The 22188-nt window shown below is 36.5% G+C and overlaps 1 protein-coding gene across 2 annotated transcripts in view; it reads right to left on the bottom strand.

The window, feature by feature from the left end:
• Positions 1-22188, bottom strand: part of LOC137657896 (protein Shroom3-like) — a 78351-nt gene that overhangs the window by 14579 nt on the left and 41584 nt on the right. Inside the window, exons 1-3 of one of the 2 annotated variants that reach the window (XM_068392527.1) lie at positions 21310-21892; positions 8218-8573; positions 3014-4300 (exon numbers count right to left, since the gene is read on the bottom strand). In XM_068392527.1, coding sequence (XP_068248628.1) covers positions 3014-4300; positions 8218-8573; positions 21310-21347 — 1681 coding nt within the window. In that variant the 5' untranslated portion in view covers positions 21348-21892. Of the gene's footprint in view, positions 1-3013; positions 4301-8217; positions 8574-21309; positions 21893-22188 lie in introns of those variants that run through there. The other variant, XM_068392526.1, reaches the window with a different exon arrangement.

Consider the following 22188-nt stretch of genomic DNA (forward strand, 5'->3'; position numbering starts at 1 on the left):
CATGGAGTTTTTATTCTTGTGGTTTTACTACAACAGTGAGTCACCTTTTAAATACTTTGCATGTCCCCATTATTGGCAATGGATGTTTTGGCTGAAATTAACACCATCTTTAATTTCATCCACAGCATGCAATGTAATTTGAGCCATGTACAAAAACTAAACAATTTTTCTCTATCTCTGAACTTCGAAGCAAAACTCTATCACTCATTTTCTACAGAAACCTTAAATATTATTTGTTAAACACCACAAATTTTCACACTATGATGATGATACCTTATGTACGAATTCAGACACAAGCGTTATTCATCCAGGTGGCCATATCCACTGACGCGAGAAACCCTGGCTTCGGTAGACAAGCATCGAACATCCAAGCAGTGGGGATGGGGAAGACTAGAGAACGCCTCCAATGTCTACACACCACCGCGGCAGGCTATCAAGTGAAACCTGCCCACCCAAACCCACTGGCAATATCCCCCCAACTCCCACCTATCACCTCCCATCCCACCCTTATGAGTTCGCCAACCTTCTCAGTGCTTAGAGCTATTCAACACAAACCCACGAACCAACAATATTAACCTCCACGACCACAATCATCACAAGACCTTACCTTTAAATTACAAGGATAATATTATGGGATCGGAAATAAAGTAGAATTATTTTAGATATATTCAACGACCAACCCCTTCCCTATCTCTTACCCTCTTATTTCTCTCCTTCCAGACAATTGTTAAGAAAAACCAACTCCAATATCTAATTTCATTAGGGGATATATATGAACTTAAGAAAACCGAAAGTTTTAGTTTTTAAATCTAATAGCAAACAGGGAATTGAAAGAATAATTCATAATGATTGCGCTTTCCCTCTGTGGACAAGTACGTATAACCAATGGACAGAATTTTAAGTTGCATTAAAAAGAGGAAAAATCCAGCATTTAAGAAAGTGAAATTAATGAAAAATTTCTTAAGCATTTTTTTTTCCCAAACATCACTCCAATCTAGCTACTTCCTTCTCAGTCCCTGCTTCTGACCTGGAGTTTGGCTTCCCAGCGATGACAGATAAACAGCATTCCAGCACCAACAATTGGAACTGCAAGAAATAGGACTGGTCTTTTGTCTAAACGCCTACCAGTCAACGCACCTTGGAAGGATTCATCATAAACATGATACTCTTAAATTGTAAAATGACGAAAAGTATAAATTTTACATTTCTTAAGAGGGAAGAATATCAGTCTTTAAAAAGTACCAGGACAATACTCCCAAAAATGTTTTGTTCTAAATGAATAGATTTACCCAGGTCTCGGCCTTTTACATGCTGAGTAGAAAAAATGCATCCATACATAAACCTACATTAAGTCATCCTCTACACACAACAGCGTTTTCAGAATGATTGAATGACGTGGCAAAATATAATACTCTTATGCAATACAGTAATTATTAAGACTCGACATACCGGTCTACTATCAAAAGTCAGCCATTCGAAATACTAAGCCTCAACAAAATCAAGTTACTTGATAACCAGGTTGTCTAAAATCTAGACAAGAAAATCGTCTGATACAAATAGGCATTTTTCCTCATTTTAGCACAGACCAGAGTGAGTTAACCTTAAAAAAAAAAAAAAAAAAAAAAGTATCCAACCGCTATGATTAACCTGGATAAATCCCTGGTATCTTCCAAACTTGGAAAACCAACGAAGCCTATATAGGTTTGGTCATTAATGAACCCCACGCCCTAATCATCCAAGAGATAATCCAAGAAATAACGGAATTTACTGGAAACAGTTTCTTCTAAATTTGGAACGAAAAAACCCGACCATGATACTTGGTAGTAACCATTTAAATCTTTTCTTAAAACTAATAAAATAATGATCAAGCTTTCAATTAATATTAAAATCTCTTGCCAGGCTATGTGAAAACTTTGTCATGTCATTATCAATGAATAAATTCTATTTAGCAGCATAAACGACTTAAAAAGCTAACTTTTTATTCAAATTATAAAATTTGCCGTGAATTAATGCTTACGCCATTGGAGGTGAGGGTGTAACTTATTTTGTTATTGAAATGATAAAAAAACGTCACAAATCAATGTCTACGTCATTGAGGGTGTACCTTTGTACTGTCAAAACATATTTACACCTGCAGTCTAACATGATCAAATGTCCAGGACGAGTCAAGAACCCGGATTTAGTGTTAACAGATACAACATTGTTATAGAGGTTTAAGTACTGGCTAACCTGAAATCCCTCATTTCTGAAAATATAATTTTCATCAAAAGGAATGCAAGTCACTTCATTCATATAATAACGCCAAGCAAATATATACGAAACCATATCTATAATATGTTATCTACCAGGTACGTCAACCTGCGATTGGCGTTTTATTACAGTTACCCCCTATATACTTCAGCGACAGACCTAAGGTTTCCATTTTCAGTGACTACAGGATGTTGAAACATTCTCGTTTTCTATGGCATTCGCAATAAGAGAAAACGTTATTTTGAATGGTTGAACATATACTATTATGTTTGGTATATGAATCAGTTTGGCAAAGTTTTCAAACATTACGAAATTGTAATGTTATAAATTTGTACAGTATTCACAGCTAAGCTAAGTACTTTGGCAGGACACTCAAGAATGGCATACAGGCCTTTTAAACCCCAACCCCCTTTTCAAAATAAATTTTTGTTAGCTTTATGCATACTAGAAATTAATTGAAAAAAAAATCGGAGGAAATTACCACATTATTTACATGATTTTACACCCCAAAGAAAACAATTTACTTATCAATATATTATTTTCATATTCCCTTACTCGTCTTAGCCACACTAGACGCAAATCTGAACTATTCAAACCCTTTATCTTAAAATGAATTGCATGCATTTCGATATATGTGATTATAATCACTTAGAAACAGTAACATTACAACAAATATGACTGAGTAAATCATCTACAAAACGCAAACCAATATCAAGCAATAGGATTTAGTGCATTAATTTTCAATCTTTAATTGCATACTTACCCAGCAAGGCAAGGAGTTTGGAGTCGACGGTGAGCTGAGGCATGTAGTCCTTGGAGAGCTGGTCACAGTCTATCTCCTCTTGGTACCTCGTTCTGCCATAACCCAAGACGATGATATTGTGGTCTACGGGGAGAGTCGCAGGGGACATGGAAGGCGAGGTGATGGGATAAGAAAGGGTAGTAGTTGCCGTAGTGGTGGCGTCTAGGCTCGACGTAACCATTAGGGATGTGGATGGCGATGTGTTACTGACACTACTGCTATTAGTATGACTTATACTAGGGAATGCACACATTTTGGAGGAAGTTGGGGACACCACTGGCGACGTGGAAGACGATACTGGAGATTTAGAACTGAAGGAGGTATTATTGGGCGAGAGGGGAGAGACCGGCATGAGGGACTTGCTGGCGAGGGGAGATTTGGGTGAAGGCGGTGATTTTGTCGTTAAGGGTTTATTAGAGATGGTGAGCGGAGGAGGAGGGCCAGGGGACACTTCCTCTGTGACTGTTGCGGGATGAGCGGTAATTGGCCCGTCGTGGGGCACAGGAGATGTTGGTGAAGCAGGCGCAGTAGGCACCGTGGATGTTGCAGGAGCTGACGATGGACTAGACTGATGTGAAGAGGAGGAGGGGGAGGAGGTTGAAGCGTTAGTCTCACTAACATTATGGGCGTGGATTTGCGGGCCCGCTGGCGCGACATTAGGCGCCTCTGTGACACTTGTGGAGCGACAGAGAGACTCTGCCATACTGGTTGACCGACTCAAGGAGTCGTTAATGGCCGAAATGCGAGAAAGAGACTCATTGATACTTGCGGTGCTGGTATAATGGATGGCTTCTTGCGACATACTGTTCGACCGCACCACAGGAGATTCATCTTGAGGGTGCAGAGGATCGGCTAAACTGGTGGCTCTGGTGATTGGACGAGGGGAATGTGAGGTGACAGTAGATGTGGAAGAAGGTCGATGAAGGGAATCTACAGATGCCCTCAACGAGGAGGCTGGACTAAGCTTCGTGGGAGACGCTGAACCACTGTGACCAGATGATAGAGAGGAACCGCCGCCCCCACTTGCTAAAGACGTGGTAGAACCATCACTGGCTGCTGAACGAAGAGCTGATGATAAAGCCGGCGAAGACTGTGATGTATGGAGGGGCCGCTCACCACCCTCTTTCTCCATCGACAGGGCACCAGCATCCTGGATGTGAGCGTGCGCCCTGCGGGCTTTGAACGCCCGTAGCTCTTCCGTTGTGAAGTTGACTGTTGTAGAGGTTGTAAGGCCGTGGCAAGTCCAACCTTGAAAGTAAACAGAAAAATTGATTAAAAAATTGCATATAGTTGTAATAAAATGCTAATTAAAGTAATTTAGTTTCCAGAAAAATTGTCCTAAGGATATTAAGAATGGAACAATTTGTAGAATTAAATTGGAAACGTCGTAGGAAACAAAGTTAAATATAAATCTCATAAGAGGACGGAGAGAGGTTCTAAGATTTTTATACGCGCGTGATGGGTGGCAACAGCAATGAAACCGAATCTCACAGCTTTAAGTCTCACTCCTTACACAGTAAAAAGTAAACACAAAGTCAAAATTAACGTCTGCCAAGAGTTAAAATTAAAGAATAATACTAAACGACTAAAGTCACTGTAAATTCTCACGTAAAATAGAATAACCTTTGTAAGAAAAAAAAAATTCCAATAAAAATACCGAATACATAAATAAAGGAAATCTAGTGTCAACGAAGTTTTTTTAAACGCCAATAAATGCTCACAAAACCACAAATCGAAGGAAATAATGAATTTTAACACAGGGAATAACCACCTACTATTTTTTTTCTTCATTTCTGATAAATTCAAATGGGTCATACGAATGAGTTCAAAATCAATACATAACTTACACAACTTTCGTTACTTTTTCACAATATTCATTACTCGAAAAAATTCTCTTAAGGCACAGAACTGCAGACGCAAGTCCTTCGTGGTGGTCAACAAACCACGGAGTGGCAATGAGATTTCACTTAAATGGAGGTAAACCCTTCCTCCTTTTTCGAACCTTCATGCTAATATCTAATTTCCATAATCATAAAAGCACTAAAATTTAACAGTTTTACTTCTCCAATTTTACAGAAAAACTTTACATATAAAATTATATTTGAATTCAATATCACGCAAAAGAATACGTATCCATCGAGTTTATGATTATTTAAGTCTTCTTACCGCAAGCTCTCGAACTTCCAGTTTGTTAAATTTTATTGAACAATTTCCAAATTCATTGAAATGAATGACATCCTTCGGTCAAAAACCATAATCGTTTTTCCATTTGCGTATGGTATTTATCCTAGCCATTAGCTCCAATAGAGATGGAACCCAGTCTTTACGGCTCCTTTAACAATACCTCTAAACAAAGCAAGAGGGAGATGGTTAGTCAGCCTTGACGGATGTAAGGAGGGACCACTTTTTGTTCCTTTCCACTGTATAACGTAAATAATCTTTTGTTTTTATAATCACAAGACTAGATCTTCAGTGTTGCTGTTTGTGCTGGTGGTACCTGGGTACCACCCTAGGGGAAAGAGTGATGTGGTGCCTGAGGGCAAAGGAAGGGGGGGGGGGGGGATTGGGAGTGGGTCCCCAATGCAGGGACCATCAACAAAGTTAATGTGAAAATTACGAAAGCAATTACTACATAACTTATTTCTTAAAGGACTTTCATGAAACAAGATTAAAATACCTCTAGATTATGAGATCTATTTTTAAAAATAAAATTACTTGAGCATATGAATTCAAATATTTTGCATTTAATAGCTTATGACAGTCAACCTTACTTGCCACAAGGAAATTCATAATTTTATGTAGAAAACGTCCTCGTCAAACCAATATGCAGACTTTAACTACTTTTTTTATTAACTTCCGAGTATTTAAAAATGGCAATGTAAAACTACTTCAATTTCTTGAACATCGAATATTAGTTTCCGTTAACACTTGAACAATGTCATTCAGGCAAATGAAAAATTAATACACACAACTATGTCAACGGGACTAAAAGCACGATTAATTGAAATCTCGGTATTAAGTATACTTAATCGTCTAAAAAAAAAATAAATAAATAAATAAACAAACACCACCACTGTTCCTAAACATTCCATACAATTTGGGACAAAACCTCGCTTCTACTGAATGCAGACGGGGACTAGAATTTCTACCAAGTTCCTGACATTACTCATTCATGCGAAATATGATTCCTTTAATGGGACCAGACATTATGCAAGTCCACTTATGTACCCTACCCGACCATGAAATTGACACTAAATAGCAGTATCAAAACTACTGATCCCCTTTTTGTTGCTAATATAAGAAATACATCCTGTATATCTGACCTACGTCTTCTGAAGAGCACATACGAGCTAACACACAGAGTCAGTGACTTTTAGGAGTAATTACATCACGTCTTAATGGATGGCGACAGGGCTAATGCCAATGAGACCTACACCATACAATGACCTTGCAATGGGACGAAAAAGGATCCAAGAATTTTGATCCACCAGGGACCAGATGTCACTTTTATTACAAAATGGGTGCAATAAAAACAAAACTGACCGCACCACATACTACCGACAAAAACTAACAACTGTATTTCACTGACAATCCTTCACATCCACAGTACATATACACAATAGTTCACTTTTAAGGACTCCAGCAAATTAATCACTTTAAAAGTACAAAACTAAAAAAGTATACACACATAAAGCTACCTAGCCAAATAAAAGTCGAGACCGTAAATTCGCATTAAAGACAAGAAAAATGACCCCCAATGAACAAGCTCAGACTTAAGGGACATGAAACGTATGACATTTTCTCTTGACCACGTACACCATATGACGGCACATAGTTTGTTTTAATTCACGACAATTTTCATTCACGTAACGGCTCTAAAAATACACAGATTGTATTGTTTGCTACAAACTACCGCTATTTACGGTGACCCATGTAATCACCATCATATCAAATTGTCTGTCACTGCAGTAATTTTACAAATTTCTCTTCGTGTGTCCACAAAAAAAAAAAAAAAAAGGATCAAGAGTGACTTCAAAATTTGTTCCAGATGACAAAACTCACACGTGTGTATGTATGGAGAGAGAGAGAGAGAGAGAGAGAGAGAGAGAGAGAGAGAGAGAGAGAGAGAGAGAGAGAGAGAGAGAGAGAGAGAGAGAGAGAATTTTGAATGTTTCAAAGAATAACTATTCTTGAAGTTGTTTACTGTGTTACTGTTTACTACGTCCGCTTGAAGTCTATTCCAAGTATTTGCTATTTTGTAAGCAAAGAAACTGCCACAATGAGTGGTGTTGTATCTTTTCAATTCCAGAGAGAGAGAGAGAGAGAGAGAGAGAGAGAGAGAGAGAGAGAGAGAGAGAGAGAGAGAGAGGGGGGGGGAAACTTCTTAGTTCTTAACAAACCATCATGTATTTCTACTAGATATCAAATTCAATGACACTTCGCAAGCCCTATTCAATTTTTATGGCCAAAGCAACAACACTTTTACCACACTAAATTCAGTTGATTAAATATTGAGAAATTCCTGTACGGTCCTTCTCATCTAACATTGTCGAGTGTAATTTACATGTTAGCAATAACCTTCAACATGAAAAAAAGACCGATTTTCAAAGCTACAGAATTTGTGATTACTTGTTAAACGAACCTTGTTGGAAGACTTAAATACAAGGATCTCAAAATTAACGGTTAATGCATAAAAAAATTAATTTAAAAAATAAAATAAGTGATTAGTTTTGAAATAAATTCTTGGTCCCCGTGGATAAAAATATTAAAAATGTTAAACATGACCACCTACTGTAAAAGAAGATATAATTTTTTTGAATGTTTATCAACTACATGAAAAGTTGTGAAAAACGCTTCACATTAAGATATAATGAAATCAGCTAAAAAATTGTACACAATTTTTATCGCTCACACTTGACTATTCTCAAAATGGCTTACAAATCAGATAAGAGAAAATCAATACTCCACATTGACAATCAACATGACTGACAAGTTGTGCCTTGTTGCACTATATATATATATATATATATATATATATAAAACAAAAAAACAAAACTGAATTTACTACATAACTTTAACTGTTGAAATTTGTAGTCGCTCCCTCTAAAATTCTAAAAGTATGTGGTTATAAAACTATAAAAATTAGTTTCACTCAGCATTCTTACCGTTATTGTTAACATTGTTGTCGTATTCATTGGCATTCTTAGAATTGTTGGTCTGCACTAGGTTAGACGTGGAGTGATTCCTATGGACAGTTCCTCCAGGAGGCGTAGAAGAATTCCTCCTTTCCTGCTGCTCTTGAGGGGTTGGTGGTAGAGGACTGGTGGGAGTAGTGGACGTGGAAGAGTTGTTGAGATTATTGTTATTATTGGAAGCATTGCTTTGATTGTTGTTCGTATTGTCATCTCTGTTGCAAAGATTGCGATTTGCTGCTGAAGGAGAGATTGTCCTCCGATAACGTCCTTCGAAACCGGTCTTCCAGTCTCGCCGATGGGCCATGTAAGAGTCCTTATGGTAGGTCCTGTTGGAAGAAAAAAATATACAGATTAGTCATATGAACTATGAAACCATCAAATATGAAATAGGGTAGATTGGGATGAATTTTTCTTTATATGGTTCTTTTTTTATTAGTAATTTGCTCAAGTTAATGCTATTTATGTATCCTTATGGTAGGTCCTGCTTGTAGAAAAAAAATAAATATGTTAAAATTGAAATATGAAATAGGGTACCCATGGGATATATTTTTCTTTGAATATGGAAAATTTTTTGTGAAATAATAATTTACTAAAGTTAATCCTAATTATGTATACAAACAAGTCATTAGTTAAATAAACCTTTAAAATGAAACATTAATTATTTCCTGGTACTGCTTTGGCAAGGTAGCCATGCGGATATTCCTTGGTTTCCGAGGAAACTCGGAACGAAAATCATAAATATGGGAAGGACGAAAGTTTCCCGCAGCACAATAAAACAATCCAGCTAATTACATCAAACCTCACCCACAACAAAAATAACCCCAGGGCCCGGAACAACACTATGTCGAAAGATTAGATGTCATCATTTAATTAAGAACATGCTCAGGTAAGTTTTTGTTACTTTTTACTCTTTATTGCACATACCACCAAGGTCATTTACACGCAGTTAAAATGTCACGATCTAACGTCCCAAGAAGTGCACTATGTTTACTGTAATCACTAAAATCGTCACCTCATTTTCTAACGTCATGCAAAGACAAAATTCGAGACTTTTCATTGGAAATATTCTTCAAAGCACTCAAACGTGACATTCATAACGCATTTAAGTATAATTAGCATTTTACTGGCATCACTAACATTGGCGCGGTGGTTAAAATGTCAGTTTTTTCCATAATTTAAAAAAAAAAAAAAAAAAAAAAAAAAAAAAAAAAAAAAAACTTAGAATTTTACATAGAGACTATTAAATTTTCATACAATTGCAATGTGTCCATAACATATAACTGTCACCCAAAAAAAAAAAAAAAAAAAAAAAAAATATTTAATTTTAAAAATGACAGATTTAAGGTTCATAGTTTCTAAATTCTTCATGTTAGTCAAATAACTTTAAATTGATACGCTGAAACGAAGTAGCTTAAGGCACATAGTCTATGTCCTAAAACATATGCCGGCTGAGATAATCATCAGTAACTTGAGTCAAATTAATTTTTTTCTGGGTTTGTAAAATATAGATGAACAAATAATAAATATTTTCCGTTATTTTTCAACGGCATTAAATTGGTTAAGATAAGCCATCGCATGCCCTTAAAAAGTAATTCTAAAGCAAATCCTTCTTTCTCTCTATCAGCTAAATTAGTTTAAGGACTTATAAGCATCTACCGTATTCCACTCTGTCAACCACGGGAAGAATATCAAAATGAGTGAACTAACAATTCCTTAATTAAATCCACATACGTGAGAAAATCAGTCATTAGACAATTTCAATGTAAATTTAGTTTTAAAGTAAGGATATGAACAGGTTTATTAAATCGTAATCTCAAAAAGGTGATTCTAAAGAAACATTTGCTTGGAAAGGTTAAGCTAAGCGAAACATGCATTGAACGCCTACTATTGAGAGAGAGAGAGAGAGAGAGAGAGAGAGAGAGAGAGAGAGAGAGAGAGAGAGAGAGAGAGAGAGAGAGAGAGAGAGAGAGAATGTTTAAAAAAATTTTGTTCCAATTCCTGGTCAAATACCGAAAATTTAACTTGCATAACAATCTGCGGCATATTAAATCACGCAAATGTTCTATACACTAAGTAGAAAGTTATAAGCTATTAACCATCTCACAAGGCTTCAAAGTAAAAGGTTAAAAAATATTTCCATTCTATGTGAAAGTGATAATAGGAAAAATGGAAATCTAATCTTTGTATACAATGGATCCCATTAATGTCTACGTGCGTGCAAGTCAAATTCACACTGCTATATTAAGTTGGGTGTGAAAGAAGGTCGTGGACATGGGATGGTTGTCTGGAGAGAGAGAGAGAAAAAAAAACGCATTCTTTATCATCATTCACCTGTCACCTGCTTCCATCCAATCACACAATGAACCTTTCACAGACTTAATTGATACGATATCTATCTTCATTATAAATTTATGACCGTAACCACCAGTAATAGCATTAAATAGCATTAAATGACATTATGACGTTCACTCACTTTCTTTGCCGAGGATCAGAGTAATAAAAAACATCGATAAGAATTTATTTATTTTAAGAACCGCTTAATAAGGTAGTGGTAAAAATCAATATCCAAAATATAATAATAACGAAGGTTACTAACAAATAATGCCTTTAAAAACTAAGAAATAAAACGTGCAATTGAGAGCATTAATCGTAACATCTTTTTATTTATAGCATCTAATTAGATTGGGTTTATGAATTAAGAGCTATATAGCGTCCTTCCTAAATTATTTGGGTTGCATGACAATAATTCGTTATATAAATTAAGATAATAACTGAAAAATCTCCTTAAACATTACGTTAACATTTAGCGTAAATAAAAATCAATACCACCAAATCTTATTTTATATTCAAGTGAATGAAAAAATTTCGAACATTAAATTTCTTCAACCTGTCCTATACAAAGGTAACTAAAAAATTTCCAAATTTTTTCAATTGAAAAATTAAAATATTCATATGAGTAAAATACGGGTCAGGGCACTTTAAACTGCGAAGTAAATTCATTTTCTTTTTTCTTTGCTCTTAACAGAACCACCCAGCAATCTACTTTCACTCGGGTGGGTCATGGCTCGAGCAAAACTTGCTGCAAATGGGCCATGAATACACCTATACTTCCAGACTGATTTAAATAATTTCTAATACTAATTCAAAACGAATAAAATAGGAACTACAATAAGGAAAGGGTTCAATCTAAATGTGTTCAATTAATAAAATACATCATGCCCGAAAATATAATTTAAAAGTAACAAACATCAGTGTTTTCTCTTTCATCTTGGGAAGTGCAACTTTTTCTACGGGAAGTGTGGGTATAAAAGAAAAGTCTCTCCATTAGCGTCATTTCCCTTTCAGGTGGTAAACACAAACGAGTAAGGGAGAAGCAACTTTTTTTCCCATCTTTAGAAGTTCTTTGTTGAATCTTTCATTGCACAGACAAATTTACAAGTACCGACTAATTCCAAAAAGGCAAACAATACGGCAACAATACTTAATTACGTCAACGTTAGCAGAACACGAACCATTCTTGTTGACCTTTCAATTTAAAAGGTAGCCTCTTCCCAATCCATTAAGAAGACCGTCCTCCTTTCCTTTCTCTTCCTCTCACATCTACATTCTCGTAACCTTCATTCCCACTATGGTTCAACCTACCTACCTACATCATAAAAATAAAAGATTAACAAAGCGTGTCCATTTAGGTTCCCAATTCTCCAAAATTCAAGACGCAGATGGCCCATCCAAACGTTAAAAAACATGGAGCGTTTCACCTGTATTCTTAAACTATTGATAAAAGAGGCAAGCCCATTGTAGTTGGAAGAGCACATAGACATTTTAAATTTTTCAAGCCCCGCTTAAATGATTGTAGTTTGAATTCAGTTTGACATATTAAGATATTTTTTTTTTATTTACGGAATCACAACCTTAAGGTTTTTGTTCCCGGACCTTCGTTTCATCTTTATTTCTTTGTATATGCTAATGATTCCATGATTATGCAATGATAAAGATATTTCGTACGCCTAATTTTATATCTTCATTATTCGTTGGATTCTTAGATTTTTTTTTATTTTTTTTTTCAGGTACGCTTGGCAGTTTTCCTTGCGAATACACGAACACTAGCAGCAATAGTGCCCTTGGAAATGAAAAGCAATTACCATACTGAACGGCTACATGAAGCATCCTTTGTGGGAACGGATGGCAAGTTGTTGCACCTTGTCGCAGCTGAACTCTGCAATCTGAAGAGAGGGTGGGGAGGTGGTGGGTGGAGAGGTGGTGGGTGGGTAGATGGTGGGTATGTTTAGTTAGAGCGGGTCAACCTCACTTTGGCATGGAGTGAGGTAACAGCAGCCCGAAGGTATGTTGATGGCTCCAGCAGGCCTTAAGCTCGATAGATGATTAATAGTGAAATCAGCGAATATAAGTATGCATTGCGATCTCTGAACTTAATTAATAATACTACTGGAATATATGCCGAGCACGCAACAAACAAGAATGTTTATATGCATAATATTGTGAAATATATACTAACGCGGGATAGTTTATGTACGAAAATATTCACGAATCAAACTTTTTTTTTTCATGTAAAATAGTGAAATATATACTAACCCACAAGATTTCATGAATAAAAATATTCAAGTTATGTTATGTTTGAATGTGGAAGACACACCGCCGATGTTCAACACCATGACCTAAGAAACATCATGGTTGCATGTAGCACTGTATCTTTGAAACGAGGTCAATCTATCCATCAGTTTGCTATTGGCCAACTAGAACCAGTTCCAAAAGTAGTATAGTTCGATGATCTGCTCTCAAGTCAAGAGGTTTCGTGATCCGATAAGCGAGCGCACGACCCCATCTGTACTTCGACAAAGAGGTGTTCACAATTCCTTGTTGGTAGGGTTGGGGGCACTCGAGACAACACACCCGTTGAATTTGGCGAACGGGCGGAAAAGGTCAAGTTGAGGCCTGCGATGCATACGAAATTAGAAATGTTACTCAATGCTCAGGAAAAAAGAACAGATAAAAAAACTGGTCACACTACATCTTTCGCAGGACGGGAGGAACTTGTTGGTCATCAGCACCATCATAGCATGCAGAGAAGAACCCGAAGACGACCTCGAATTGAAAGGAAGGCGTGGGAATCGGACCTCTGACATTTGTAGACACACCTTCTGCAAAAGGATGACCTTCCTCTTTTTCTTCGTTTTTCTTAAACCAAGCGTTAACGCAAACATTTTTCCCCCTCAAAGCACTAGTGCCATTTTACAGAGGGCAAAGGCAAAATTCGTGACGACCCATGGATGCGAAATCATCTTCTGGACGATACACGAATATATTCAGGTAGAATATTACCTATGACCTAACACTTACTGCAACAAATATGGCAACACACGAGGTTTTCAAATATAGGCATGGTAAAAAATGCGATATAATTCGGTGAATGTAGAATCTTTATAAACATTAACAAAAATTAAAACGATAAATAAATTTCTGTACAGAAGACAAATCAAAATCATGCTCAACTTAGCCGAAGCCCAAGACTAAACAAGGAAAGCACATATGTAACAGAGTAAGTTAAAGGAGTGGCATGAGTTGCTTCATCTTAAGTTTTATAAATATCCGTGACCTTTCCGCATTAAAATGAACATCCTACAACTGCGAAGCCAGTAATTGAGACAAGTCTATTTTCACCTATGGCTATTGAATATTTGCCAACACATTAATAAAAATAAATAAATTCCAAGGAAACAAAAAAATACAAAAATAAGAACGCACACCATACTAACTACAATTTTCCACACCATTCTAAAAATGTTACCTTAAAATCTAATGCATATTGCAAATCCTAACGTCTTCGAAGTATGCACCCTAAGATTCATTACGTGATGTATACAAAGACAAACTCGTCTGTAAGAGGAATATCTATACTTAACGAACTGAATAACGAAACATACTCCTAAAAGTTGTGCCCTCGGTGCTTCCAAATACACAGGCAATGTAAAGAATAGGAATGGCACCCCTAAACTATTTCATAACTGGGATTAGTGGGGATTACAGTGGAGAGTCTTCAGCCGGATCATCACAGCGAGTTTTTCCTGGAAAAACATTACCTACGAGAACTGAACCAACTCACGAGATGTGACGTCAGCACATTCCACAAGAGTACTTTTATTGGAAGTAAAATCTTATGCGTATGAATATATCAATATATAAAAATATCAATTATTGTTAAAATCTAAACGAATTAAATTAATATGGAACGAAAATATACAATCGTCATACTCTGTACATGGAAAGAAAACTTACACTAGTACACACAATCATCATGAATATTTTAAAAACTGACCAAAATAGAATCATCCTTAAACATTCTTGATGCCAGCCATGACTAGAAAACAAAATTTCCAATGACATCTACGAAAAGGACGTGGAAGTAAACTGCAGTTCTGCAGATAAGTTTTTGCTATGCAAACTAGACCATCCCACTCGCAGAAACTATGAAGGAACCGGAAATCCTCTACATCAGACATAAACATAACCACAAACCGACACGATAATTATTACTGTGGATTCTTAAGGACATACTTATTTCCATGGTGGTGGAATACATTTACAAAGAAACGGTGAAGGGCTTCACCAGGAAGAATGGCACAAAAAGTAAATTTCTTAAGTTATTTATTAATGCAAGATTTATCTAAAAATATCAATACTGGCCAGAAATGTTATATAGAATAGTTGATTAGGAGGAGGAAATGAAAGATACCAGAAGCACGATGCTTGCCACACAGAAAAATCGGGCATGCGTCTCGTTAGCTTGTGTTCCCTGGGTGACGACATGCTAAGATTTCTCAACATAACATAAGCAGGTCGCAGATCAGCCCTAAAAATCAAGTAATTCTATCTATCTATCTATCTATCTATATATATATATATATATATATATATATATATATATATAAATCTGCGCGCTATTACTGTTGATATATATATATATATATATATATATATATATATATATATATATATATATATATATATATATATATATATATATATATCAACAGTAATAGCGCGCAGATTTATTGTTAACTTTCATAAAGGTAGAGGGATTGAAAGAATTTACTGTTAACTTTCATGGAGAGAGAGAGAGAGAGAGAGAGAGAGAGAGAGAGAGAGAGAGAGAGAGAGAGAGAGAGAGAGAGAGAGGGGGGGGGGGTAATTTGATCTCCGAACACTAATTCGCCCAAATGTAATCTGGTAGTTATTTATCAGCAGCCGGAATCAGACACCCGTCTTATGTTCACAGTGCTACTTGAAGTAAGACACTAGAATGATTCTTTAGCCTTTAATTAGTTTTATCTTCATATAAAACTGACATTGGCATTCACCTACATGTCCAGATCTCAATACTGACTGGTGAGAATAAAATTAAACTACCAACATAAAGCAGTTGTAACTATGAGGTAGCATATTTCATATGTAAGTAAATTAGAAACAATATAGAGTGGGTCACTAACGAGACACCGAAACACAGAAATAAAAAGCTATTAGAAAAAAAATTGGGTAAATAGCCTACATTCTGCAACAGCAGAGCCAACATTTTCAGCAAGCCAATAACAAAATAAAGAATTTCTGCGAGAAAAATCTCACGAAGATGGAAGAGAAAGTTGTTCTTGCGGCAGGAACCGTGTTATATCGGCGAGACGGTCGTCCTTGCACTCACAAGAGAAAATGACATTTAATTTTTATTTAATACTATTCATGGAGCAACAATTCCGTGACTAGTTCTAGCAAACCAGTTCTAGGGCGTAAATAGCAGCGACTTAAAACAGAAAAACTGCGCAAACAATATCTAAGCTGAACTTCAATTAGAACGTGATAAATGATGCCTGCCTTCAACCACCCGGATTTCCCTTAAAAATCAATTGAAAACGACAGATATTTACGGAGAAACCAAAGAAGCTTCAAAGTGAATGGTCGTGTCACCCACAAATGTCGTGCTGGGTGTCAAGGCGTACAAATGGGGAAGGTAAAGAAAGCAGATGGAGAATGGGAAGATCACGTCCAGATGGTTTGTTTATCTTCCTCCCAAGGATGACTCCACCCCCCCCCCCCGCTCCCCACCACGAAGATTAAGACTATTTTCTAATTACCGTCATCTATTTCTTACTCGGTCTTAGCACACAGTTGTCCGAAGGAAAGTTTGAGATGGAGGCATCCAGTAATTACCAAAAATTATGAGAAACTGAAAGTGAAGTGGGCCGAGTGGTAAATACATTTTCAGATTTCTTAGATTGGACTAGTTCTTGCAGACTTCTACGATTCACTCTACTCAAGGGTACATCATCTCGTTAATGAGTTTACGTTCTTTGTGATCGTGTTCACATACAAAATTACACCAATTTATACTTGAAATATCATTATGAAAGCTGAACATTACACCATCCCAATTCTACAATAATAATTACTTAAGACACCCCCAGTGCCAAGACAGAAATATGTACAAACCTAGAGAGAGAGAGAGAGAGAGAGAGAGAGAGAGAGAGAGAGAGAGAGAGAGAGAGAGAGAGAGAGAGAGAGGGGGGGGGGGGCGGTACATCAACTGAATAAATAGGGACCTATATTTTTAACCACTGAAAAAGGTCATCAAAATCACGGAGCATTTTATTAAACGCGTATATGAAATTGACTCCGCACTGATCTATCCCCACTTCAGTTCATTCAAGATAGCACCTTTCGATGATATGGTAATCGACAACACAGCTGACCTTCAAGGGACACTAGAGGATCTTCTTGCAAGATTGGCATAGAAGTGCGATCAGTTGCGAGTAATTCGTTCTCTTTACTTGTAACTAGAAGCCTCTTGGGACCTGTTTCTTGTACTTGTTGAGGGACGGGGGGAAATCTGGCCGGTTCTTTTGTGAGAAAGTACGAGCGGAATGCAGTCTTTAATGGAATTGAAGTATGTTCATTAATGAACAACGAGTCTGACGGCATCTACTATAACTTAGACAGCGTTAACCGACTAAATTAATTTTTTCTTCGCGTTATTCATTTTCTAAGACAAATTTTGTGGTCATCGACACCTCATTAGTTATTAAAGTTTGACTAACATTTTATAACATAGGCTAACAAATTCAATACTACTAAAATTCCCTCAATTCCTAATTGAATATTGTAAGTAGTACGTTTTTGGATGACTAGTAAAGGAAAACAGTTAAAGAGACGTAACGAGTTGATGAAATCAATACCGGTTAATTACGTATAATAACGGGCATTGTGCTAAATTACATAAAAAATATAGATATTAATAACGAATTTTCCGTATTCAGTCTCCTAGCCATACCATACTTAAGATAAGACACTTGAGAGGCCGGGAAATTTGTAATATTTAGTATCCCAGGGTGTCAACATTCATCCACAAACACCGCCTTTGTTTACTCCTGGGATATTATTATTATTATTATTATTATTATTGTTGTTTACTCCTGGGATATTATTATTATTATTATTGTTTACTCCTGGGATATTATTATCATTATTATTATCATTATCATTATTATTATTACTATTATTATTATAACTCTCATATAATGATACATCCATGTCACCACATGTGGTAGCAATCCATTGTATTACTGAAATGCAATAAGTTACAATACTGTTTCACCAAATACATATTTCATAAGGTATACGGTAATTTGTCGAATCACATGCAGAGAAGTTAATTGCTGAAATTGAATTATAATTAAGGATAATTCAAGCCACAACGATTACATGGCGCCCTAATCAGAACATATCAATGTAAAGCAAGGAGTAGACGGAAAAAGTCAACATTAAGGAAAGTAAACTACGGAAAGTCTCCCCTAGAACTGATGCCATCTTTATACTGCATGTTCCTTCCTTCAGACCTATCTATCATTAATGAATTTTAAATACTAAAAGGGAAAAAATCATAAGAAAAACAAAGGGCATCGAATTCCGGACAACTGGAAAGAAAAACAAACAAAACATAAGTGAACAGTTGGTGGCATGACCCTATAAAACATTGAAATTAATGACGGCTGAGTCAGTGAAGCATCCAAGTACTACTCAGTATTATACATTGAAGAGGGAGGGGGAGTATCAAGAGCTTAGTGTTGGTTGAAAAATGCCCAGAAGGTTAAGGAACAAGACTAGAACAACCAGCATTCCTAACATCGCATCTCATGAACTTTACGCTACAATAATTATCGAGCTGATTATTTCACACGAATAAGGGAATCGACAGTGATTGGGAACTGTTAAATTACGCCTATGCTTATTTGAAGAATTATTAAACTTAATGATTCATGATGCATTTTGCCAAACCATATTATTCGAAGCGTAAGTGGGTGATTAATAAAAATACTGTCAGCGAATAACCACCAAATTGATGAATAAGTACAAATCACCTCTACCACTACTACTAATAGCAAACCACTTCAATCTGACTAAAGACTTGAAGGGGAAATAAGAAATACATTCTTAAATCCGATGTTTGGTGGCAGCAACACGTACAGCAATTATATTAGGAGTTAAGAAAAATGCCAGGTCAATGTACTCCCCACGCACTCTGCAATGGTACGCGAAAACTGTTGACTTGAGCTTCCGGGCGACAAACGTTTAATAGAATCACAAGAACGTTGTACACGTATCAAGTTTGGTTTGTGATCAGCATTAAATAAAATATGTCCAACACTCGTAACAGATTACAAAACAATCTGCAACTCTAGTTGGAAAATCAAAATGCCACATGTCCCAAATGGGGAAAGCAGCTCAAAGCATAAAATAACTATGTAAAGGATAACCTATAAAATTTAAGAAAAACATAAAAGCCGAATAAAAGAAAATTTATGGCTTCCTGCTCTACAAGGAAAGAAAACTTGTACCTGGATTGAAATTATGAAGTTTTAGATTCAACTATTTATTTCACTAGGATGAGCATTTCACAATTTAGCCACAACCAGCTTAAAACTCCTTATACCTTATACTACGTGGTGGATAGTATGGTCTGGGAAGATCTTAACACAAATTATGGTCAGTGTTATGGAAACTTTAATAAACATCTAAATAACTATTGGGATTACGGTGCCAAGAGATTGCTATCCTAACCAAATATAAGGAATTCAATAGACCTTAAATTTTGGTCCATCAATTCTTTTAGTGAAGAAAATTTTAAGATTATACCTTACTTGAGAAAAAAACATTTAAAGTTATTTCAGATGAATGGTTGATTTTGTTATTACAGAAACCATTAAAAAGTTGAAAAATAAAATTCTAAAGAAATCTAGTTTTTGAAAATATGGAAATTCACTTCGTTCAGTGGAATAAACTTTCGGGAAAACCTTCACAAAACATTAATAAATCTTCCCTTTCCAAGTTTCCTCTAATGTTCAGATACACCTTAACCTTCAGCTTCACTTTTGATAGCTACGGCGCATTTTCTCTTCCCACATATCCATAAATTCTTTCTCACATTTAAAATTTCCATCATTAGTATTCAAAGACAATTTCAGTCTTCAACTTCGACCCCTCACCAACAGAAAACTACAAAACAGCATTAAAATCAAAGTTTCCTTGTGTTCGTTCATAAAACCTAAGGCAGCCTACCGAATGAAATCCATAACACTTGAATCAGAAATTTAAAATTGAACAGGAAAAGTGTCAATCCCTTCAAGGTCGTTGTCACCAGGTGTACGAATTCCGTACCTTGAGTTTAGTCGTGCTTGGATGGTGAATTCTCATCTCGGAACAAATCAGCACGCAACCTCCGCTTCAGGTAAAGATACGGTCGTTCTCAGTGACATAGGAAATGGCGATGGGGCCCCTCAAAAATTATGGGGTAGGTCTGGTACTCGACTCAGGAGGTAACGTTACGAAAAAAGATGCCCTCAGAAATTCCAGAAAATTTTCTGATCCTTATAAATATTCTCGAAACTGGTTATCTGGGAGAGGGGATTGGCGGAGCTCAGTCAATGGAGTTTCCTAAGCGAAGTGGTGGACAGGTAACACGGAATTCTGGATCTCCGTGATGTCATTATCTCTTGTAAAGAAGACTCGTGAAGGAAAAGGTACAAGGAAGACAGGAATGTAGGAAAGTTTGAAACGATTGCAGATTGTTTATGTAGAAGCGTCATTCCGTATTACACACACACACACACAAGCCATAATTTTATTAATTCACAAATAGCTTCATACTATTGAAAGTTTTTAACACCAAAATATAACAATAGGTTATGTGAAAAGCATAAATAATATACACAGTATATTTATGTATAATATCTATCTATCTATCTATCTATCTATCTATCTATCTATCTATCATATATATATATATATATATATATATATATATATATATATATATATATATATATATATATATATATATATATATAAGGTATAAATTATTTATGAAATTTTAGGTTATAAATTTACCAAAGCAAACTATAAAATTGAGTTGATAACTCAATATGTTAGAAAATATGTTTAGTCACGAAACAGATTTTCGCAAGAATAATACAACGAGCAATCCCTTACAATCCTTACATGAAAATAAGATTCAAATCCCAAGGACCACTTCAATGATCAACCACTGGTCACCATTTAAAAACTATTTTACTGTGTTATTTAAGATCTGTACGTTGGTTGGCAAGATCTGTCTGTTGTCTAACCTTGAACCTTCCATCCAAATCACCCACCAGAAGAAGTAGAGAGAGGGGGGGGGGGGAGGGATCGGGAAGGATGGGTGGAGGGATGGAGGAGTTCCTTGGCTAGCCAACACACACACTCGACTCCTTAAATATCCAACGAATGAAGACAATAGTTTTTGAGTTTTAATAGTTTTTTTCTGCATGCCAATCATTTAGATGTGCCGAAATTTCAACACATGAACCATTGGATCATGTGTTTGGAGGCAAGTTCTTGTGCGTTGCAAAATTGCAATGTAAACACTAACAAACCGTTCATGCTTAAACTTTGTCAGACTGCCAGGTGGTATCTCTTAAATTATGTTTATAATTACCATGGTATGTTAGCACTTTCTGTACCTACCCATTACGCAAGACACTGCTTAAACGGTAGCTGGACATGATTTCATCAGTGGTGGTACCTCACACGAGGTCGTTTTGAAGATTAATAAGCCAGGGACAGGGTGCCACTTTGACTTGGATCTTGCTGACTTAAATGGCAAACGTTCAAATGACCTTTCAAAAACAAAATCCAAGCAAAAACACGTGCAATAACAAAACAATCCAGCACGTGATGCTTTCTTCTCAGTGGAATACCGGCACTACATCAGTAACTACAAAATACGACACACAATGGCAAAATTACAACTACCATCTTACTACTCCCTCGATCCCTTTCTCCCATAATTCACAGTATCATCAATTATCCAACTTCACGATAACAGGAGACCCCCAACACAGAGCATGACGACCACTACACCTTCACTGAAAACTATGATTTTTTTCCTCTTCATGGGGGTCAAAGGATGAAGAAACTACAACACACACTACAAAACACAGCACCACATGAATCTATGTTAGTTTCCTTGGCTTCAAAGCGACGGTTAAACCTGGAGTTGGTTACAGGAGCTCCAACAACAAGCGCAAGTGTCCTTCCTCGTATCCTCACAAATGGTAGACGTCTAGGAGGAGGAGGACTGGAGGAGTAGCATTAGAGTAAGTCAGGGAAGGAGATGGAACACGGCTATTGGGAGAAGGGAAGGAAAGGGGGGTATACTTGCGGGGTTACCTCGCGCCCTAGGAGGATTAATACTACTGGAGATGCCCTGACTCAGAATTCTTTCCTGAACCCGTGAGGCCAGGGGTTTGGCCAGATTCACCCCTTCAAACTGTCAAATCTCGATCCCAAGTTAATCCTCCGACAGCGTACTGGTACTTAGTCTGTTTTACCCAGACTTTTGTT

Source organism: Palaemon carinicauda, chromosome 18, assembly GCF_036898095.1.
Source record: "Palaemon carinicauda isolate YSFRI2023 chromosome 18, ASM3689809v2, whole genome shotgun sequence".
Lineage (NCBI taxonomy): Eukaryota > Metazoa > Arthropoda > Malacostraca > Decapoda > Palaemonidae > Palaemon > Palaemon carinicauda.